The sequence below is a fragment of the Cinclus cinclus genome, chromosome 8 (genome assembly GCF_963662255.1).
Source record: "Cinclus cinclus chromosome 8, bCinCin1.1, whole genome shotgun sequence".
NCBI lineage: Eukaryota > Metazoa > Chordata > Aves > Passeriformes > Cinclidae > Cinclus > Cinclus cinclus.
Genome location: NC_085053.1, coordinates 19,960,845 through 19,980,991, shown reverse-complemented (window position 1 = coordinate 19,980,991; position 20,147 = coordinate 19,960,845). Strand labels below are relative to the sequence as shown.

At 45.6% G+C, this 20,147-nt stretch overlaps 2 protein-coding genes across 7 annotated transcripts in view; one reads left to right on the top strand and one right to left on the bottom strand.

Annotated features, from left to right (window-relative positions):
* The window catches only part of SZT2 (SZT2 subunit of KICSTOR complex), a 53,592-nt gene extending 45,080 nt beyond the window's left edge, over positions 1-8,512 (bottom strand). For all 6 annotated transcript variants that reach the window (XM_062497513.1, XM_062497517.1, XM_062497516.1 and 3 more), the window contains exons 1-9: positions 8,471-8,512; positions 8,163-8,288; positions 7,831-8,004; positions 7,307-7,477; positions 5,381-5,512; positions 3,229-3,388; positions 2,651-2,757; positions 2,260-2,470; positions 1,053-1,223 (exon numbers count right to left, since the gene is read on the bottom strand). In XM_062497513.1, the coding sequence (XP_062353497.1) occupies positions 1,053-1,223; positions 2,260-2,470; positions 2,651-2,757; positions 3,229-3,388; positions 5,381-5,512; positions 7,307-7,477; positions 7,831-8,004; positions 8,163-8,288; positions 8,471-8,500 (1,282 nt within the window). In that variant the 5' untranslated portion in view covers positions 8,501-8,512. The remainder of the gene's footprint in view (positions 1-1,052; positions 1,224-2,259; positions 2,471-2,650; positions 2,758-3,228; positions 3,389-5,380; positions 5,513-7,306; positions 7,478-7,830; positions 8,005-8,162; positions 8,289-8,470) is intronic.
* Positions 8,513-8,577: 65 nt separating this feature from the next.
* MED8 (mediator complex subunit 8) lies at positions 8,578-18,205 on the top strand. Its single transcript, XM_062497264.1, has 7 exons — positions 8,578-8,591; positions 11,248-11,366; positions 12,406-12,550; positions 12,909-13,049; positions 13,438-13,519; positions 14,484-14,732; positions 17,763-18,205. Exons 1-7 carry the CDS (start codon positions 8,586-8,588, stop codon positions 17,825-17,827), a joined length of 807 nt encoding a protein of 268 aa, XP_062353248.1. The 5' UTR covers positions 8,578-8,585; the 3' UTR covers positions 17,828-18,205.
* The last annotated feature ends 1,942 nt before the right edge of the window (positions 18,206-20,147 follow it).

Genomic DNA, 20,147 nt, shown 5'->3' with positions numbered 1-20,147 from the left:
CAAAAGAAAGGTGAAATACTGGCTTGCTTAACATCAACCTGCCAAAAGGTAGGTTACAAGGAGAAAGATGTTGTTAAATATGTCTGTGCAAGTCAGAGAAGGAGGATAATCTTAATTAAAGATAATAGTCACACAGGTCTAATTTGGTCTCAGGGAGTTTAGAAAGGAAGCTAGAGAAACAGCAATGAAGCTCTGGGAAAGTCTTCCAGCTAGAGCAGTGGCAGAGGGGATTTACATGTTTTTTAGGCAGACCACAGTAAATTCACAGAAGACATCACACGGCAAGTTTGGGATGATTTTGGAGTTAGATCATAGACTCTGTCTGATATAAAACACATTCTAGTGTACCAATAAGCTCACATTTGGATTTTTTCATCTCCCCTTCAGTTAAACTACTACCACTAGTCACAGCTGGAGATGGAAATTTAGGTAGGATTTACTGGCACTCCTAAGGATAATCAAGCCCCTCAAGGTCCCTAGTCAGCAGCTAGTTCTCACATTCCATGTGCCATGTTTAGTGAGTCAGGTAAGAGAACAGGATCACTGGAAGGTTTTATGGTCTTGTACAACTGATTATGGTCCTGACTGATCTGATATTTTCACCTAAGATTATCCTTGTTTTGCTCAATTTCTTTCTTTGGAAGACTGTACTTTGGAGGCATGAAGTCTGTTGTACCAAAGGGCTCAACTTCCTGTTAGCATTCTGGAGTGCATCTAGCAAAGAATTAGAAAGGCATGGAAAAAAGGAGAAATATACATGAAATCCCCAAAAAATTGCAAACCCCAGTTCTGTCACGAGTTTCTCTGCAATTGTGGGGAATCATTTGCAAGACACTGAGCATCAGTGGCTGTCCCTCTCCAGGCACAACCACAGAGGGTGAGCCTGTCAGGTGCATAACTGCACAATACTGGGCAGCCTTACATCAGGCAATTATTCATGAAAAGAGTTCAGGGAAAACAGCTCCTTTCTCCACAATACCACCACCTGTGCTTTTGTCTAAGCAGCTGAGAACAGTCCTAGCTGAGTCTCCAGCCCTCAAGGCAGCAGTCACCTTTTGTGATGTTGACCTCCCGGATGCTGTAGCCCTCGCGCAGCCGGACGGACACAATGCTCACGAGGTCAGCGTGCACCTCCTTCTCCGTGTGCTTCTTCCTCCGCATCGCCAGCGCAGGGTTGCTGCTTGCAGACACCAGGTGCTCATTGAACAGCCTGTGCTGGGACACTGCAAATGGCAGAGATGGGTTTGTGAGGGAGCAGCTCCCCTGAGCCCCATCCTGTAGCAACAGGCCTCCCCCGAGAGCTTCCTAAAAGCTGCCAGGAACACTTGCTCGCCTGAGGAACAGTACATCCTTCAGGCACCACTTACACCCACTCCTGCTTCTGCAATCCAGCAAACAGGTTCATTAGTGTGGCCAAGAGGCCTGGGAAAGGGACAGGGTGGGGTGTCAGGCAATGCTTCCTCTCGGACTGCTTTTGTGAAAAGGCATGCATTGGAATTCCATATTCAGCCTAGGCAGGCAAAAACCACACATCTGTTTCAACAGCCACATAACAAGCTCTGGGGCTTTACCGATTTCCCTGGAAAACTCTGAGTTCCCAGGTGCTTTTCAAAAGGTATTGGGATGTGGAGCTTAATCCACTAACAGCTGATCTTTTTAAGATTCAGCATTTCCAAGTCCCAACCCAGTTCTCTTCAAATTTGCCAGTTTATGTAGCTTCTGCTGCCAATTACAGAAAGAGCAGATGGCACCAGCATATCACTGGGACATGAAAGGGTGTTTCCATCTCTTACTGGTAACTAAACTAATCTCTCCTGGCACACTCTCAGTCACTAACAGTCACAAAATAAGAACACTCAGGAGAGGCATTTGGGACAGTTCTAGTTTTTCAACCCAAACTGCCATCTGCAAGCCCTGTTAGGACAAGCTCTGCAGAACATCCTCATCTGTGAGTTAGCCACTGTGCATGGAAGGGTGGGCAAGAGCTTCTGACCCCCTTCAAGTCCCAGCATAGTGGGCCTAACTGCAGACTGCTGAGCCAGGGGAATGGTGGAAAATAGGACATTTTTTTCCCCTGGCCCACCCAATTCCTGGAACCAGAAGGGGATTCACAGGTGAGGCTGTGAGACCAATTGTGCCCACAGCCTACAGAAGGAATGACAAGGGAGTGTATCAGCATAGCCAAGGCTGAAGAGTCACCCCAAAGAGAGGTGCTCTAAGACATCCATCTACTGGAACTAGAACATGCACATTCCTCACCACAGTAATATTCTGGATTCAGGGACTCCCCAGTACGCAGAAAGGAGTACAGTAGAAATGCCTTGTGATACACATTCAGATCCAGGCTCAGGGGATCCAGCTCAGGGCACGTGGAAAGGTAAGCACCAAAAGTGGCCATGGCAATAAATTTCATCAGTTCCACATTGGGAACGTGGCCAAAGCTGCAATCGTAGGAGTAGACACCGCCCACCTATGGGATAGAGAAAGGAGATTCCTGAGAGAGAACAGCAGTGCTGACAGCAAAGCAGACAGCTAGTAAAGGACTCAAACAGGCAAAGAAGGCTGCCTTCTCCTCTGGAGGTGAGTGCCACCACCACCAATCCACCTACCTCCCTCTGGTACCCACACTGCCGGGTACCAGCAGGCTTACCTGCACAAAGGAGCAGGCCACCGTGCCACTGCGCAGCTGGTTGAGTAAAGTCTCACACACGGCCACATCGGGGACACTGGTCACACCATCAGTAATTATTATAATACCTGTACACAAGGCAGAATCTTAGTGCATCTTCCATCTCAAACAGCTATCATTCTCCCAGTAAATCCACCAGTTATAAAGTTTAGGCTGGGCAAAAGTAGGAGAATCCTGAGGCTGGTTTATTGCTTCCAAAGCATTATGGAGCTGGCAAACATCCTGATTTAGGTACAGCATAGCACACAGAAAGGGCACAGCTCTTCACACCCCAGGCTGCCCTGAGCAACAGTCACAGGTGTACTGCCTCACATTCCCCAAAACTCACACACAGCACTTGGCACTGTGTGGTCCTCCCCATTCCCACCACCACAATTTGCCCCCAGAATGCAGAGTAGATGCCTCTGTTGAAATTTCATCCCTAACAGAAAGGTCCATGCACACACCTGCCCTTATAAAATTAACCTCAGCCAATAGCAGGAGGAATACAACCCCTTGCAAACAACCAGGCAAACCTTAACCCTGAGGACGCAGCCAACCTGCGCTGGAGTTGGAGGGCAGCAGCTGTAGGGCCAGGATCCCTTGCCGGACCATGCTGACCAGGCCAACATCAGCAGTGACCACAGACACACTGGGCTTCCTCCCAGATGACTCCTGCACATCACCAGGGCTCTCTTGGCTCAGGGGGGATAAATCCACCTGGAAAAGTTAAAAAAAAAAAAACAAAAACAAACCCACAAGGCCCCATGAGGCAGATTTCAGCTCAGCTCTAGTTCTTGCTCTTCCAACACCTTCAGTTTGGGAGTCCCATGTCTCCAGTACTCTGGAGCATTGCAGCAGACTCCATTTGTAGCTTTAATTTCCATGTATTCTTAAAATCCTGGTCACTTGGGCCCCTTAGAAGAGCTGGGCAAGGCTGCTTGAAGGTGGAGGGACAGCATGCTCAGAGCTTTATATTAAGCTGATTTCTCATAGAAGGGGAAATACAAGATACTTTGTGGTCACCAAAAGTCCTCTGTGGAACAAAGCACTTCCCAGTTAAAGAGATGGTGAATACCTCTTTCTCCCCCTGTCATTTAGTAGAAGCTGCAGCTATGCAGCATCTACTTAATCTATATTCAGCCCAGAAACACTGAAGAGGGAGAGGCATCTACATCTCACTTGTGAAGGTCTGCAGCAGAGGGGGCAAGGAGCCTTCTAAAACCAAAGTCTAGTGTCTATGCATTTAACTCAAATGGGCCTCATTATGCAGTGTTGATATAAACAAATGCAGGTAGGCATCTTCTGTGGAAAATATCCCCTAGGCAAAGCCTGAAATTTGTATAATTACACGAGTGAGAAACCTACTGTATTCATAGTCCCTTAATCCCCACAAGGCTCTGGCAGTTCAACCCTGTAATAAAATACTGCTTCGTTTTTACTGCTAATGCAGAGAATGGCTGAGACCCCCCTTCCTCTACAAAGCTACAGATAACTGGAGCTGGGAAAATAAAACTAGAACTAACTAAACTTTTGCTATGCACAAATGGGAGCAGTCTGTGCCTGTGAGCAAAAGATACTGACTGCCCACCACTTTAATTTGCCAGATGCCTTAAATTCAGGCACTTGTTAACAATGATACAGCTAGCACAACTTCAAAAGTGAAAAAAGTTTCAGTCCCTGCCCTTGCCCTGGGGCCTCCCACCTCCACCCCACAGCCTGTGGCAGGACTCACCAGTCCCTCTGGCCTGCAAAAGCGTCTCTGTTCTCCATTTGCATGGAAGAAGTTACAGGGTAGTTTACCATGAGAGAAATATTGCATCAAGCAGGAATGCATACAAAGCACTGTAAAACACCACCTGGAATCACCAGTCAAGGTATTTACTTCTGGCAATCTACCTTCTGTTTCAGAACTGGCAGTTTTAGCATTGAAACACACAAATTTCAGCTAGAAGATGAGATTCCAAGCACCTCAGATATGCAACTGCAATACATCACCAGTAGTCTCTTGGTCATCTTATTTTGGGACTTTTTTTCCTATTTGCCCAAACTCTAGTAACTAATGCTAACTAAGGACTGAAAAACCTCAGCCAGACCAGCAACGACTCTGACTGCAAGAACATCAAAAGCAGCATGGCCAGCAGGTTAAGGAAGATGATCTTTAAATGTCCCTTCCAACCCAGACCATACTAGGATGATTCCATCATTAATTTGCTGATACATATACCCATGGCTACTAAGCAGCATCTGTCAAAGACTTCAAGAAGTACTTGAAAAACTGGCTGTTGATTCAGCTTCTTGGCCAGTTTTCATGGTAACAAGGAAGTATTCTCATTCAAGAAATGTAACAAGGGCCGAGGGCATATTCAGAGCTATATTAAATATTCTATTATATATTATATATTGACTTAATCACCTCTCCCACCATCTTCTTTTCTCAGCAAATTCTACCATTTCTCCCACGATATACAGCCAGGCCATCTTACTGCACATTAACTTTGGGGAAGGTAACCATCCTCACCAGTTCTTCTAAACACTTAATGGTTCTGCATCCTCAGTGTTCATGTCTCATTACTAGATCCCACAACAATATCTCACCAACTCCTTAGCTGTTCCTCCTGCAGACCTATGCTGCTTTTCCTCTTGCCACCCCACCTCAGACTGCCCATCTCCAGAAAGCCAAGAGACCCCAACTACCTCTGCCCTCCTTACCTGTGGTTTGGGTTCATACTGCTGCTGAAGCATCTCTGCTACTTTGTTTTCAAAGGCACAGAGCTGTGTGTAAACTTGGTGCAGAAAGGCCTCACGCTTTGTCTCATCCAGCTGACAGCCCTGGAATAGTACCTGGCCCAAGGACATACATGTCAGTCACGAAGTTAAGATTTTATTGTACCAGCCCCCAAGATGGCACACAGGAACACGATTCTGCACAGTGAAGGTCAAACATGTCCTGACAAAGCATGGGTACAGCACAGGCCACTTCTCTCTGTTCCTGCTCAAAAGCAACTGCTGTAAGCAGATGCTTACGTGACTCTTTGGGAAATCTCCTTTCTGGGCAAGAAACTTGTACTTCATTTCTCCAGGATAAGCAGTTATTAGGAGAAAGTGATGTGGAGTCATTGTTAGAAACTATTAACTGTAGTCTGATGCTTCTAAGGAATGCCTGTTTGTTCTAATCTACCTTACCTATACACTTATCAAATTATTTTCCAAGGAGAACAGCAAATTGAAATGAAGAAAAAATTATAGTGGACATTGCAAAAGAGGCTGAGTGATGTGACAGAGTAAGCCTGCCACCACAGAAACTCCCCAGGGTGACAGGCTTGACACCTGTGTTTACAGATGTCACCCTGGTACAGGCAGTCACTGTCTACAACCAGACACAAACAAGAGACACAAAGACCTCAGCAGACTGGTGGGGTGCTGCATGTTTTCCACATTCCCTCAGCCTCATATCAGCAATACCTCACAGTGATAAAGGAAAAATAAATGATTACCACCTCGAGTCCTTTCTGGATGAGTGATATACACATATGCTTTTTCCTCCATAAAAGAAACATAATTATCCAGTTGTACCCCGAGATCACAGTCCATGGCCTCATATACAAAGTGGGAATTTAGAGAGGTCCAAAGAAGAAAAATGTAGCAGTTTCAGAGTACTCAATATAGTGTAAATAGGGGAGATAGTGAGGCACAGCATGATGGTCTGCAGGATTGCTGGACAAAATGACACATAAAACATGAATGGCAAATGGAAAAATTTCTACTACACTTACTCCAGCAGCACCTCAGAACAGCTCAACGTGATGGCCACACTCCTCAGGTACAACAGAAACCCTGGCAGAAGGCTCAGGCAGGGAGGGCTGGGGAAGGGGAGGGAGGGAACAAGCATAGACTAACAGGCTCCTCCTGTTACCATGCACTTCCCCTGGTATTAGCAAAGGGATGAAATACACCACCATAAACACATAAATTATGTGAAAATACTATAAGGTGGAAGAGATCAGGGATGAACTTCAAAAACAACACTAGCCCCATAAATCAGACTTAAATTTATTAAACAGGCCTGCCCTGACACAAGTAAAATCCCACTGATAAATCTCAATACTGGGGCTGGCTGCTCCCTCCAGCAAGAAGAAGCACATTCAGACCAGTGCAAAAAGAACCAGGTTTGTAAGAAGAGGCAATTATCTTTGAATTAACCAATGCTAGACAGCTGGAACAGGCAGACAAGCTTTTGGTCACACAAGCTCTTCCTGAATGCTTCAAGCTAATTAAAACAAAGAAAGAAGAATTAATCGACAGAAATTAAAAACAAAAAGAGCTCCCAAACAACAAAACAAGAACAACAACAACAACAAGCACACATTTGACATGAGGCAAATATTCCCTCTGGCCCAATTGTAAAATCATGCCTGAGGGCAGCATTCTCCAGAGAAACCTCTGCTTCCTGCCCAGGAAGAAGTTGCTTACACACGCTTCTATATCATGCCAGGCCACGTGCTTTAGTGAGACAAGCCTGCAGCATCACAGATAGCAGAGCCCAGCTGCCACCTGCCCTGCTTTCTTGTGCTCACAGGACACCTGCACAGCACAGAGAGCTGCTCACTCCGTGCCAAGGGAGAGCCTGAACTTTACCTGGTGGGACTGCAGGCCAATGATGGAGGAATACACCTGGATGGTGACAAAGATTTCTGGCTGGTAGATAATGTCAGAACCAGGGATACGAAAGGGTCTTAATAATCCCACCAAGCATCGGGAAAGGGCATGAAACACTTCATCAAAAATTATCTCCCCCGTTGAGTCATCCTATAGAAACACAGAAAGGGAACAGCTTTTTCATCTTGTGGGACCTTCAATCTCATTGTTGGTTGTCCCACTGCACAGAGCCAACACCTAGAAGCAAACATCTTTCTGCAATGGCAGCTAGATTAAAGTGACAACTCCTGTAAACAGAAGTCCCACATTAAGCATCCAATGGAGAAACGGGATTTGCCATTAAGCTCCCAGCCAGGGGCACAGCATGGCTCCCTCCCAGGAAAAGCAAGACTTCTGAGAAAGTTCAGACTGACACTGAGAGCAATAAACCTTTTCTCAGCAAATAGACTTGGGTTTCTGTTTTAATGCAGAGCACCCTAGAGAGAGGCAGTTTCTGCTCTTACCACAATCCCCGTGGAAGGGCTCAGATCAAGCTCAATCACAAATCGGTACTGACGGGCCAGGAAGGTGACCCGTGTAGAGGGGACGAGGAGGTAAGGCCTGGGCTGGACCGGCTCATCTGGCTGCCACCCATTAGGCAGGATGCTGAGAACATCAAGTTCATTTTCTGACTTCACCTGCCCGAGCAAGCAAACGGCGCATGAGAGAACATCAAACCATACCAAAGGAAGGATCAAAAAAAGGACCGGGGCTCAGCGCTCTGCAGGGTGCAGGCGCTGCCGAGCGGTGCAGCACCAGCCGCGGTGACACCATCCAGCCCCGAGCACCAACTCACCAGCTCGGGCTCGGGCACGGCCCGGATGACCTGGTGCAGGCGGCTGAGGACCCAGGCGAGCCGCACGTTGCGGGAGATGCGATAGTCCTTCTTCATCAGGAGGAACACATGTCCTGCCTCCTCCACCTGCGGCGGGAGCACAGCGGCCCAGGTCACCCCCGGAGCAGCCCCGGACAGCGCCCGCGCCGCCGCTCGACCCCGGGCTGCTCCGGCCGAGCAATGCCAGCCCCATTGCTCCCCACAGCGGCCGCGTACCCTACGCCCGCCTCTCACCCCGGCTCGGCCCCGCTCCCCCGGCCCGCTCCCACCTCCCCGTCAGGCCGCTCGGCCGCCGCCATGTCCGCGCGGCTCCGCCCCGGAAGTGCCGATCTCCCGGGGCAACGGGGCGGGGCCACCGCCGCCATCGCCGCCGCCATCGCCGCCATGCAGGTGAGGGCCGGGGGGAACGGGGCCGGGCGGCTCCGCGGGGGCCTGGGCGGGCGGCTGAGCGTGTCCTCGAGCAGCCCCTTGGTGAGGGGCACAGAGCTCAGCGATGCCCTGCTGTGTAGCCGCCCCTTGTCGCTGCACGGCTGTGGGTGAGCGTGTGTGCGGCTAAGAGCCCCGGTGCCGCTTGAATGAAATGTCCTTAACGGGAGAAGAACCTAATTACTTTATTAAGTGCTGTGAATTTGTACCATCCGTGTTGTCCAAAGAAAAGAGCATTAATGACAGCTTAACAGGTTAAAGAGCCACCTCCTTTGGCTTGTTTGAAAGCGCAGCCGGCTGGCCTCATATAGATCTGCTTGTCCTGCTGGAAAAGAAAGTGAAAACGGATTGTCCCGCTATTCCTCATTTATTGGGTTGCTACATTGTTTCTCCATGTTTCAGCCATTTTCTCATGCTAGTCTTTACTGTCACTGGGTTATTTGGGTTTTTTGTTTGTTTTTTTTTTTTGTTTGTTTGGTTTGGTTTGGTTTTTTTTGTAACTATGAAAATTCTTCATCATCTTCGTTGCCTTTATTGCTATATATTCCTACTCTATCCTTTTTTCAATTGACGGGACAAGAGTGACACATAATATTCGAGATGCAAAGGAGACACACATTTATGTGGTGACATAACGTGGTGACATAATGATGCTTCGTTCCTGTTGCTTTCCTAATTTACTTCCTTGACTGCTTTTCCAGCTTTGGGCAGATGTTTTCATGGGTTACTCTCAGATAATCCTGAGATGTTGTTGTTGAGTTACAACATTATCAATTCAGATAATGTCATTGTGTCCAGAAAGTCATGAGGTCTTTCCCCCCTTTGTTTTGCCAGGCAGGATTTTTTTCCCCCTTTGTTTCACTGTCTGCATTGCTTTACCATTACCTCTGAATTTCACCTTTACCTCTCAGTTGCTCTATATTAGGAGGTCCTTCATAAGCCCTATCTTTACTACCTCGAGCCAATTTAACATTGCTTACAAACTCCTCAACGTGTCCTCTTGGAGAGGCACAGCATTCCTTGGAATCACTGGTCAGTCTTATTTTATGCTTGTTGCACTGCTTGCATCTGCTTCCAGCTCCGAATGGCTTTGGGAAGAGCCGTGGGCAGGAGGTTGGAGTGCACTGCTGCCGTGAGAGTGCTCCTTGTGCAATGGGGTTTCATTCGTCCTCTTGAGGGCTTCTTGGAGAAGTGCAGGCAGGGGGCCAGGGGAATTGCCGTGGGTGCATATGCCTGGCACCTCTGCAGTAAAACACTGGCTAGCAGCCCAGCTTGTAACACAGGCAGTAGTTAACCTCCTTGCACAAACACAGTTCGCACAAACTGTTGCAGGCACATTTCTTAATTGGACAGGAACTGACTAGTCCCGCCACAAGATGAAGGAGAGTGCTTTTATCTCTAGGTGGCACAACCAGGAGCAATCTGTTCCATAAATCCACTCCATGGACTGGGGATCGAATTTTAATAAGGTTGACTCAGCTGTTTATTCTAAGGTGGTTAAATTGAAATGAAGTCCCATCAGTGATTATCAACTTGTCAGAGTACAAATAAAATAAAATAATGTTGTACTGTCATGAACATGGAAGGTGCCTGATAATCTCACCATGAAGCTTACACTGGGCCAATGTATTTGAACAGAGCAACAACAAACCCAATAGCAAGCATGCCAACAGCATGAGTCATTCTATCTGCTTTCCCAATCGGTATTCCCTTTCTATTATTTGATTGTTTTGTCCCACCCTCCTCATGGAATATTATTGTACAGTTCTCAATTTACACGAGCAGTTCCTTAGGGCTTGGACTTTAATTATATTTTGCGCAATACTGTAGTATGAGTAAGTTAGAGTAGATAAGAGCTTAGGAGGCTTTTGCAAGAGTCAAGGACATGCCTTGATGTCTTTGGCAACACATCCCCAGTCCTGACACAGTCTGTCACCATCCTCCCTCACCCGGAAGGGGATGTCAGTGGGGAAGATTTCTTAAACAATGTAATCCCGACAAAAGGCAGGAGGTGAGGTGTGTGTGTAGGTAGGGCAGCAGTCTGTGTCATGGCAGGGCCTCCTGCAGCCTGTGGGGCACAAGGCCAGAAGGAGCTGCCAGTTCCATTGGCAGCTGGAAGTGTCACCTGGGCAGAAAGAAAGTAAAGAATTAGGTGAAGGGCACAAATGGGAGTCTTTAGTCCTCGGTCCTGGTACTGATTTTGCAAAGACTGTTTTGGATGAAGACATCACCTCACCCACAGCTGCTGTCAGAAAAGGCTGAGGGAACGCTAATCTTCTTTCATCTGCCTTACCTTAAGTGGCTTACAAAGGTGGGTGAGTGAACTTTGATGACTTTGCCTGATGTGGTAAAAGGCAGAGGTAAGTGATGATGTCTTTACTACACTCATCTAGATCTTTAAAAGGACAGCTGGCCAGGCATTTGTCTCAGGCACTGTCTCTTGCCTAAGTAGTCTGACCCAGGGGAAAGGGTTCAGTGTGAAATAAAAGGATTTTTATCTCCAATGCCTCTGTATCCTGTGAAAAGGACGCTGTCTGTAGGACAGATTGGATCATGGATACATGGGTGTGGATTCAGAACGTCTTTGTCCTCCTCCCTTGTCTGTCTTGCCTTTTTTTAGAGAGAGGAGAAGCAGCTGGAGCTGACCCTGGAGGCACTCATCAGTCAGGTGGCAGACCTGAAGAACTCCTTGGTCAGTTTTATCTACAAGCTGGAGAACGAGTATGACCGACTCACCTGGTAAGGTGTTGGTCTCACTGTTGATCACTGCCAGAACTCTTCAGACTTGGCTCAAAGGATTAATTGAAAAATATTAGTTTATTTTCAATAGGTTTAAACTTCTTTTTACATTTGTGCTGGAGGACTCACTACACGTCTTCCACAAGAAAACCAGTTGAAATCCATTGGCTTCATGCTGCACAGTAATAAGAGTCATGCTAACATCTTTTAGTCCAGACAGGTTATGGGAACTAGACTTGCATCTGCAGTGAGTAGAAGTTCTCAGATGAAAGATCTTAGAGACCCACATACACTATAAAATGAGGAATGCTTTTTTTTCTGCATTTTTTTACCTTTTCTGGCTTTTTATGACTCTGATATAAACTGAGATTTTGTGTTTTCCTGATTCTGCTTCACCACAAAGTTTGAGAGCCTTGCCAAGGTGGCATTCTCTTCCTGGAGAATATGGAGCATAAAGATGTTATAGCTGCAGCTTAGTAAACTATATGGTATCTTAGTGTCTGGCACTGCAGCAAAGCTTCACAGACAACATTTATAGTTAATGTTGCAGAAGGCAGGAAAGCTGATGAATCCCACACAGAAACCAAGCTGAAGAGGACCTCCTTGAAAAGATTATCAGTTATTTAGCTTCATAGTTTCTTAGTCTGGATAGCCAAGCTATAAGTATTTTCTCTCATGGCTGTACTGCTTCTGGATGAGATTATTTCTTAGACCTTGCTCTAGAGTTTCACTGGGAGAGGTAGTGACAAGGAAAGAAGTGCTTTTGTGTGTGTTAGTGAAATCCCAAACAGCTGCCACATTCGGTGGTTCTGCTTGTAATGTCCCTGAGGTATTTGCTGCATTTGAGTCATTTCCAGTAAGGACTGAGGTTTGTCCACACCTGCATATTCAGCCCTAGGTTTTACTGCTTACTGTCTGGAGCAGACTGATTTGAGGAGTAATAGTGTTATTTCATCACTCCCCAGAGTTTGAGTGAAGAGAGAAAAGCCCTGTGTGGCATCTCCTTTCCATGTTCTATCTTCTTTATTTGCTTTTCCAGGCCTTCAGTTCTGGATAGCTTTGCATTGCTCTCAGGACAGCTGAATACCTTGAATAAAGTGCTAAAGCATGAGAAGACCCCTCTACTGCGAAACCAGGTGATCATCCCCCTAGTGCTGTCTCCAGACCGCGATGAGGAGATCATGGTAAGACATGTCCCTTGAGTGCCTGAGTATTCAGGTGGGCATTCCTCAGTTCTGGGTATAAAGGAAGAAAGGGCAACAAGTACTTCTGTCTGAGAGCTGCTGTGCTGTGGGGTTTTCACCTACAAACATTTGCACTGGATACACTTTACAGAAGGTGTTCCTGTTAATAAATATATTGTTGTTACTAAACAGGCACAGTGCAAATTTCTAGGCAAGTTGGTGAAACTTCCTAATGCTCCCCAAATCAAAGTTTTTCCTATAGCCTTGTTCAGCACCATGGCCTGTTCCTTGGTCTGGAGCTGCCAGAGTGCTGGGCTGGAGGAAGAGGCTCTGAGTGAGGCTTGTGCCACTGTTGCAGAGGCAGACAGAGGGGCGTGTGCCGGTGTTCAGCCATGAAGTAGTGCCTGACCATCTTCGAACGAAGCCCGACCCTGAGGTGGAGGAGCAGGAGAAGCAGCTGATCACAGATGCAGCTCGAATTAGCCCTGATGCAGCACAGGTAGGTAAAGAAGAGTTTGATACTTCTGCGTCTTATCCCTAGGGCACAAGATACCCTTTAACTGCTTCCTCCACCCTTCCATTTGACAGTTTTCTTCTGTGTCCTTTCCTGTCTGAGATTCCTCCCGCTGATTCTAGCTGAGGTGTGGTTTCCTCCACAGTTTCACAAGGGTGTCCAGCTCTCTGGCTGTTCACCAGTCAGAGGCAAAGGCTATCCCATCCCCACAGTGCCCTCCTACGTGCATTGACATTGGGAACTCTAGGCTCAGCTACTAAACACTTAAATTTGGTTACACGGATCCTGGGAAGGGAAAGCTTGTTCATTTATCTTGCTGATTTGTACTGAGTTGGAGGTATCCTGGCAGTTTCTGACAGTTTTCATTTTGCAGAAACAGATCCAAAGTCTGAACAAAATGTGTTCAAATTTGCTGGAGAAAATCAGTAAGGAGGAGCGTGAATCTGAAAGTGGAGGTATGTCACTGAGGTGGAAGTGTGTTCAAGCAGGGTTCAAGCAGCAGACTTGGGAGAGTAGAGGCAAAATAGGAATATTGGAGAGCCTGAAGTATGGGAAACACAGTTGAGCAGCATAAATCAAAACATTCCAGAAGATGGAAGATTGGCTCTCCTGCAGCCCTCTAATTTGAGAAGGGAGCCTGTGGGTGCAATGTGTCTTCCTTGTGTGACCTGTGCATGGTGGGAAGGCCACTCCAACCCTTTGACATATCTGCCAAGAAAACTTCCCAATCAACTTTAATTAATACAAATAGCTGTGAAAATGCAGCAGCAGTTAATGGAAAACCCTTTAGTTATGTTCTGAAGGAGTCTACATTTTAGCAGGCTCTTAAGTGGTCCTGTCTAGATTATGGGTGCTTCAGGTTCATGGCCAACCTTTTCTAGTTGTGATGTTCACTATTCCCAGGAGTGCCACACACTACTCATAACGGCTGTGTCTTTGTTTTTGCTGTTATCTTTGACACAGGACCTGAACACAGGTTCTGTCTAGTATCTGGGATTAACAGTATAACAGGGCACACGTGTGATAAAAAAACCTTGTAGACACCATGTTGTTTATGAGCCTCCAAAAGGGGGTGTTGCTCTTGTTTGTGTAAATCACAGTGCTTGTCACCTGCCATAGGATTCAGCTTGCAATAGCCTTTAGTGGGAGCTTCTTATGGGCATGGAGGAGTTGGCTCACTCTATCCTTCTTCCATGAGCAGATCATGCCCTGCTCTCAGGGAAAAAGCTCTTGGATCACCAGTGTCCATTGATTTCTTCTTTGACCTTGCTGAGACTCTTGTAGGACAGCCTGTAAGAAACTCATCTCTATTGCATGTGCTAAAGTAACTGAAAAGTCAATTCAGGACCACCTATGCTAATTTTTAGACCTGATTGTCAAGTCTAAAAATAACTTCCAAAATAAAAACTTCTTTTACAGGTTTACGACAGAACAAGCAGACCTTCAACCCTGCAGACACCAATGCCCTGGTAGCAGCTGTGGCCTTTGGGAAAGGGCTGTCAAACCGGAGACCCCCAGGCTCTGGGGCATCTGTCCAGTCAGGCCAGCCAGGAGCTGGTGCCATCATTGCAGGTGCTTCAGGCATGCAGCAGGTCCCAATGACAGGTGCACCAGCTCAGCAGCAGCCAATGCTGGCAGGAGTGCAGATGGCACCAGCAGGACAGCCAGGTAAAGTTCCATATTGGAGATCAGTTGAAATCCAGAGACCAAGAAAGACAAATGCAGATGTAGAGATTCTTCCCTGTCACCTTTTAGATGTAACTAAGTATGAGGCTCCTTTTTGGCCTTAATGACATGAGTCAGATTATAATAGAGGAGTAATACCTGTTTAAAATTGGCTCAGAGGGTGAGGTGGATCCCAGCCAACCAGCTTCAGCTTCTTAACTCCTACTCCAATACTATTTTGATAATAGACGTAGTGAACATAGGAATCAATATGGAGGGAGATCACAGTGTAGTTTTCAGGGATCTGTACTGGCTGTTTTCCTGTGAAATTTAAGTTGTGGGTAGGTAATAAAGTGGAAAAGTTTGATGACAATGAGTAAGGTAATGGAAAACAAAAAGCTTTTTGTAAAAAGTTAGAAGGATTTCCCATACAAAGTGACTTTGCTTAATAGCAGTAGATGACGTTTGCATTGAATATAAGGTATAGTATAGGCATAGAAAGTATACAAAGTATAGTATAATATAGGCATAGAAAATTGATTGTACACACCCAGCACCTGGACTCTAACCTAGTTACTTGTATTTGGTAAATACATCTATGATTGAAGAATTCTGTAAGACAATAATTGGGTGTTCAGTTGGGGCAGAAATGCAAACCAAATGCTAGGAATTTCTAGAAAAGGAACAAAGAAACAGAGGGGAACTTCAGGCCATTCTGTAAATATACTGGGCACCCACACCCACAATATTATGGGTGGTTCTGATATCTTCTCTGCTAGTGGGCATAGCTTTGGGCTAGGGAGAAGAAACTGGAAGCCTATAAAATCCCAAATTATATGCAGCAGGCAAATGGGGAATGATTGTCCATTGTCTCCTATGATATAAAGAAGGATTGGTGAAAGTGCACCAATCAAAATGTGGGCTTGTAGATTTGTAACAAAAGGGAGATGCTTCTCTGAATACTAAATAATTGCACTGTAGAGCACATTGCCTAGTGTCTAATAGGCAGATAATGTTTATATGAGATGGAAAAAATGAGTAAGTACATAGACTTCTGGATGAAAAATCAGTTGACATCTAATTCTGAGGATACCAACTGTGATTCTATGACCCTGAGCCACAATATATTAGAAACAGAATAGGTATTCTGCAGGGATATCGCTGCAGGCTTGTCCTTTTCTAGTATTCCTCCTTCAAAATCCTCTGCTGCCAGGAATGGATTTGGCCTGCTGGACCTGCAGGCTAACCCTGTATTGTCACAATGTTTACATTAATTACGATTTAGGATATCCGATATCCTAATTGGTGTTTTCTTGCCTGTATATAAGGACTGTTGTTCAGATGTGTACTTGAGCAACAGTACTGATCCTAAGGTAATTATGTATTAATGTAAGAGTTAGAAAGTAATTTCCACTGTTATTTGGTAACAAAGACGACCTCCTGTGATTCCTGGCTGAATACCCAGCAACACTGTATCCAGGGTGGAGAAGCAGTCACTTCTGCAGGACAAGCAGAGTGCACTGTTAAGGAGAGCACTTGAACAGCCTGTGTGATGGGGAAAGTAAGTCTTGATAAGAGCAGCTGCAGTGGGTTTTGGCAAAGGTCAGTCTCATGGTTCTGCTTTTGACAGTGTCCATAGCTGAGGCTGAAAGAATGCAAGAACAAAGTATATCTTCACCACAGTTGTTTGTTAGGGATTTTAAGCCAGAGTTTGGTTTGAAACCTTTGGGTACAGTAGCTATTAATGTCTGCAGTTCTTAAAGTTTTGACTTCTACACCTATGGCAGTATGTCCCACTGCTTTATCACATTTTGCTTAAAGTCTTTTCTATGTTTAAATATTTTGCTTGATAATTTTATTGCATTTTTATTTTTTACCCATGTTGTGAGAAATGGTGAATAATCATTCCTCAGTTACCTTCTCCATACTAGTTTTTATGTTTCAGACATCTGCCATGTCTCTTTCCCTTACCTATTTTAGGTGTTTTTCCCTTAGCTAAGTCCTATTGTCTTTAATATTTTTTTGTGTGAAAATTATAACTTGGACCATCCTTTTCACTCTTACATGCACTTTTTCTGGTTGTTCTCGAGACTGGGAATATCACAGCCACTGACAGTGTCTCAGGTGTGGGTGAACCATACAGTTCCATTCACGGTTGCTTTTGGAGTGATATCTAACAGTATTTGTCTCCTGACTGTTAGTGATATCTATCACTTACCTGTCCATTCATTGCTGGCAATGACCCACTGTGGATATGTCTGAGAAAGTTTAATAATCTTTATTGTTTTAGGCTTTTGCTTATAAAATCTTTTCTTATCCTGCTGCACTATAATTTTAACTTTCAAAAGTTATCCTTTTTTTTCCTGTTTCAGTCTGAAGACACTGAACGAGTGTTTTTTTAATATCCCTCTGTGCTGCTCTTTAATCACTGTTTATTTTTCAGATCATCTTAGTTTTGTCTAGCATTCTACACTTACTTTAAGCTGCTAGTAAGATGGCTTTGAACACACTCCCATGTGAGATTGGTATCAGCAGAGAGTAATAATGCCCAAGAGGTGGATGAGGTTACAAGAAATTAAGAAATCTGAGAGAGGCTTAGTAATTTAAATATACACCCTGACTATAAGTAATGCTACAGGGAAGGGATACGGACTCTCTGAAATGGAAGTGGACACAATCTGGGTTCTTCTGTGTGTGCTGCTGCAAGCAACTTCTATGAGACTAAGTCCGACAATCCTGTAGGAGCCTCCTGACAAAGAGAAAGGCCTGCTGAGGATGAAAAAAAGAATAGAATTGAAGGGAATAGCAGGGGGACACAGGAATTGTCAAGGAGATTTGTCAGCAGAGAAGGATGACAATTTGTAGGAGAGATTGATCATGTAGGACAGAAGCTGGAAGGTGCTGTAGCAAATGAGCATGGAGTACAACTGGAAAAGCCCAGACAGGGTTGTTGTGAGTCTTGCATGCTCCTGAGCAAATGTCCTCTCATATTGCTGATTTTGCACTGCTTTTTCTTTTTTTTTCTCTCTACAGGAAAAATGCCGAGTGGCATAAAAACAAATATAAAATCTGCCTCAATGCATCCATATCAGAGATGAGCTGAGGTGAATCAGACCTGGAGAACAGCAGTGTTTGTACTGCTGCAGGCACTCTACCTGGATTCCTTCTAGGGCTTCCAAGTCCCTTCACATATCCACACACCATATCCAGGAAGACAGGGTTTATAAGGCCCTTTTCTGGATTTTATTTAGTGCTGGGTGGCTTGTGTGGAGCTGCTGCTGGTCGTGTCTCCTGGACACAAGTACTTCTTGTGTACTCTTACAGCCAGAGCAGAGGACTTTGCTTCTGGTATTGATGCCATCTTCTCCAGGCCTGCCTGGAGGATAACTACCCTTTGCTGATACAGAACCTGAAGAGCTGCACAGAGCTCCTTGCTTGTGCTTGTTCACTTGGTATGTTCTTTCATCTTGTTTAATAAAGACCTTGTTATGCTCACTGTGAGACACTGGTGTCCATCTCTCAGGTCATAAGGAACCTTAATTCCCTTTGGGTAAGGCTACAGAGCAGCTCTAATCTAAACCACACTGAAAATGTTGGAGGCCAAGTGCTGGAGCTGCAGGTTTATGTGTAAAGGGGTGTAGTAGAGTGAGTCATCAGGATACAAACATAAGCAGCAAACATCTTATGCATTAAAAACCAATTATGGCTATACCCCAGAAAGCAAAATACAGGGAAGGACTATTTCAAGGCCCACAGCAAGAAGGCAGCACTTAAAGAACAGAACCACAGAGCTTTTGTATTCTGATGCTGCAGTAAATCTCAGCTGGATCTGATTTCACTTCCATGCTTCATTGCTTCTGTTTTCTATAAAGTTTCTTATCAGCTTCAGGATTAATTTATCACTTAAGAAAGGTATTTCAATGTGCCCGGGGCTGTGACACTTCTGGATGGGCCAGGTTGTGAAGTCTGGCCCATTTCTCTTAGGATCAAGGCACTGTGAAGCCATCCCTGTTCCACTTTCTGCCCTTGAGCTGTAACATATAATCTTCCTAATGAGAGATTCCTGTGAGACAAAAGAGTGGAGGTACATGCCTATGAAGCTGTCAATATATACAGCACTATCTTAAAGGACAAATGTCCTGCCTCTGGTTGCCCTTGCATGGACTTCCTTTTGACTTGTGTTGAAAGCCAACAGTGTGTTTTACTCAATAGCATCTGTCAGCAATCTTCGGGTGAGGAAATCTCCACTCAGCAGATACAGCCTGCAGCTGCTCCTGCACTGCTTGCCTCTGAGCTAATCAGATCCAGCTTATTTGTGGAGGCTGTGAGCTGTTATCCAATTTAAAAAAAAAAAAAATCCACAAAACTGTGACTAGGGCAGTTATTGACCCATTTTGACATGCTGGCCCTTGCAAAGCATTGAGCTGGGAAGTAGAAAGTTGAGCTGGAAGCACAAACAGCTTAAAGTAAAGCTGCTCCACTACAATTGAGTCCAGTGACATGTCTGTAGTGGCGCCATCCCAGCCAGACTGATGGAATTGCTTTTTGCTCCGAATGAACGCAGAGGTCCTTGCTCTCTGGGATGCCACTGACTGCAGCAGGGAACTGGTGAGAAGGCAGTGGAGGGATGTTACTGGTTCCAGTGTGAGGGGTTTGTGCAAAAACAAGCCTGACAGCCAGGGAGTCGGAGCCTGCAGGATTATTCCTGTGATGCGCTGAGAACCACGGGAATGGCTGTTCCCTGCTCTGTCTCACGTCCTTGCTTTGGTTGGAAAGGAAGTCAGAATACTGTATGTGTCAGATCCTTGGCACTCGTCATTCATGGAGCCTCAGCTCTAGGATGCTGCTTCACTTCACCCCCCCCAGACTGGCTTCCTTATAAAGCTAAAATGCCTCAAGGCTGGAGTGATTCGGGCAGCCTGGGACACGGGCGGGGCATGGCTGCCTACTACCCACGCTAACCTGAGTGAAACGCCTCCCAAAAACGCCTCCAGTGGGGCAGGCCAGACCTTTCACACACTTGGACTGGAAGAAGGGAAACACAGGCAGGGGTTTTTTTTCCGTAGATTATTAAGCAGCGAGGCTGGCCAGGCTCGCCAGTGTAACTTCCTGCATGACACAGACTACCGCAAATTAGTTCTTGTGTATATTAAAGCACCGTTGTTAGGAAAACAGTTGGTTTTAAACTGATGTGTCCCTGCTACAATGGCTGGTGGGTTGTTCTAGAAACTATTTTCCTTGTTGCACCTTAGATTAAAGCTGCATTTCTTCAATTCCCTTCAAATCAGTGGATCTTCTCAGGAAGGAACTGAGCATCTGAGTTGTTAGTGCCAAAGTAATCAAATATTATGATCAAGCTTTCCTGATCCTTTTTTATGACAGACTGAACTGATGAAAGTCCCTTTTGCTTTAAGGCAT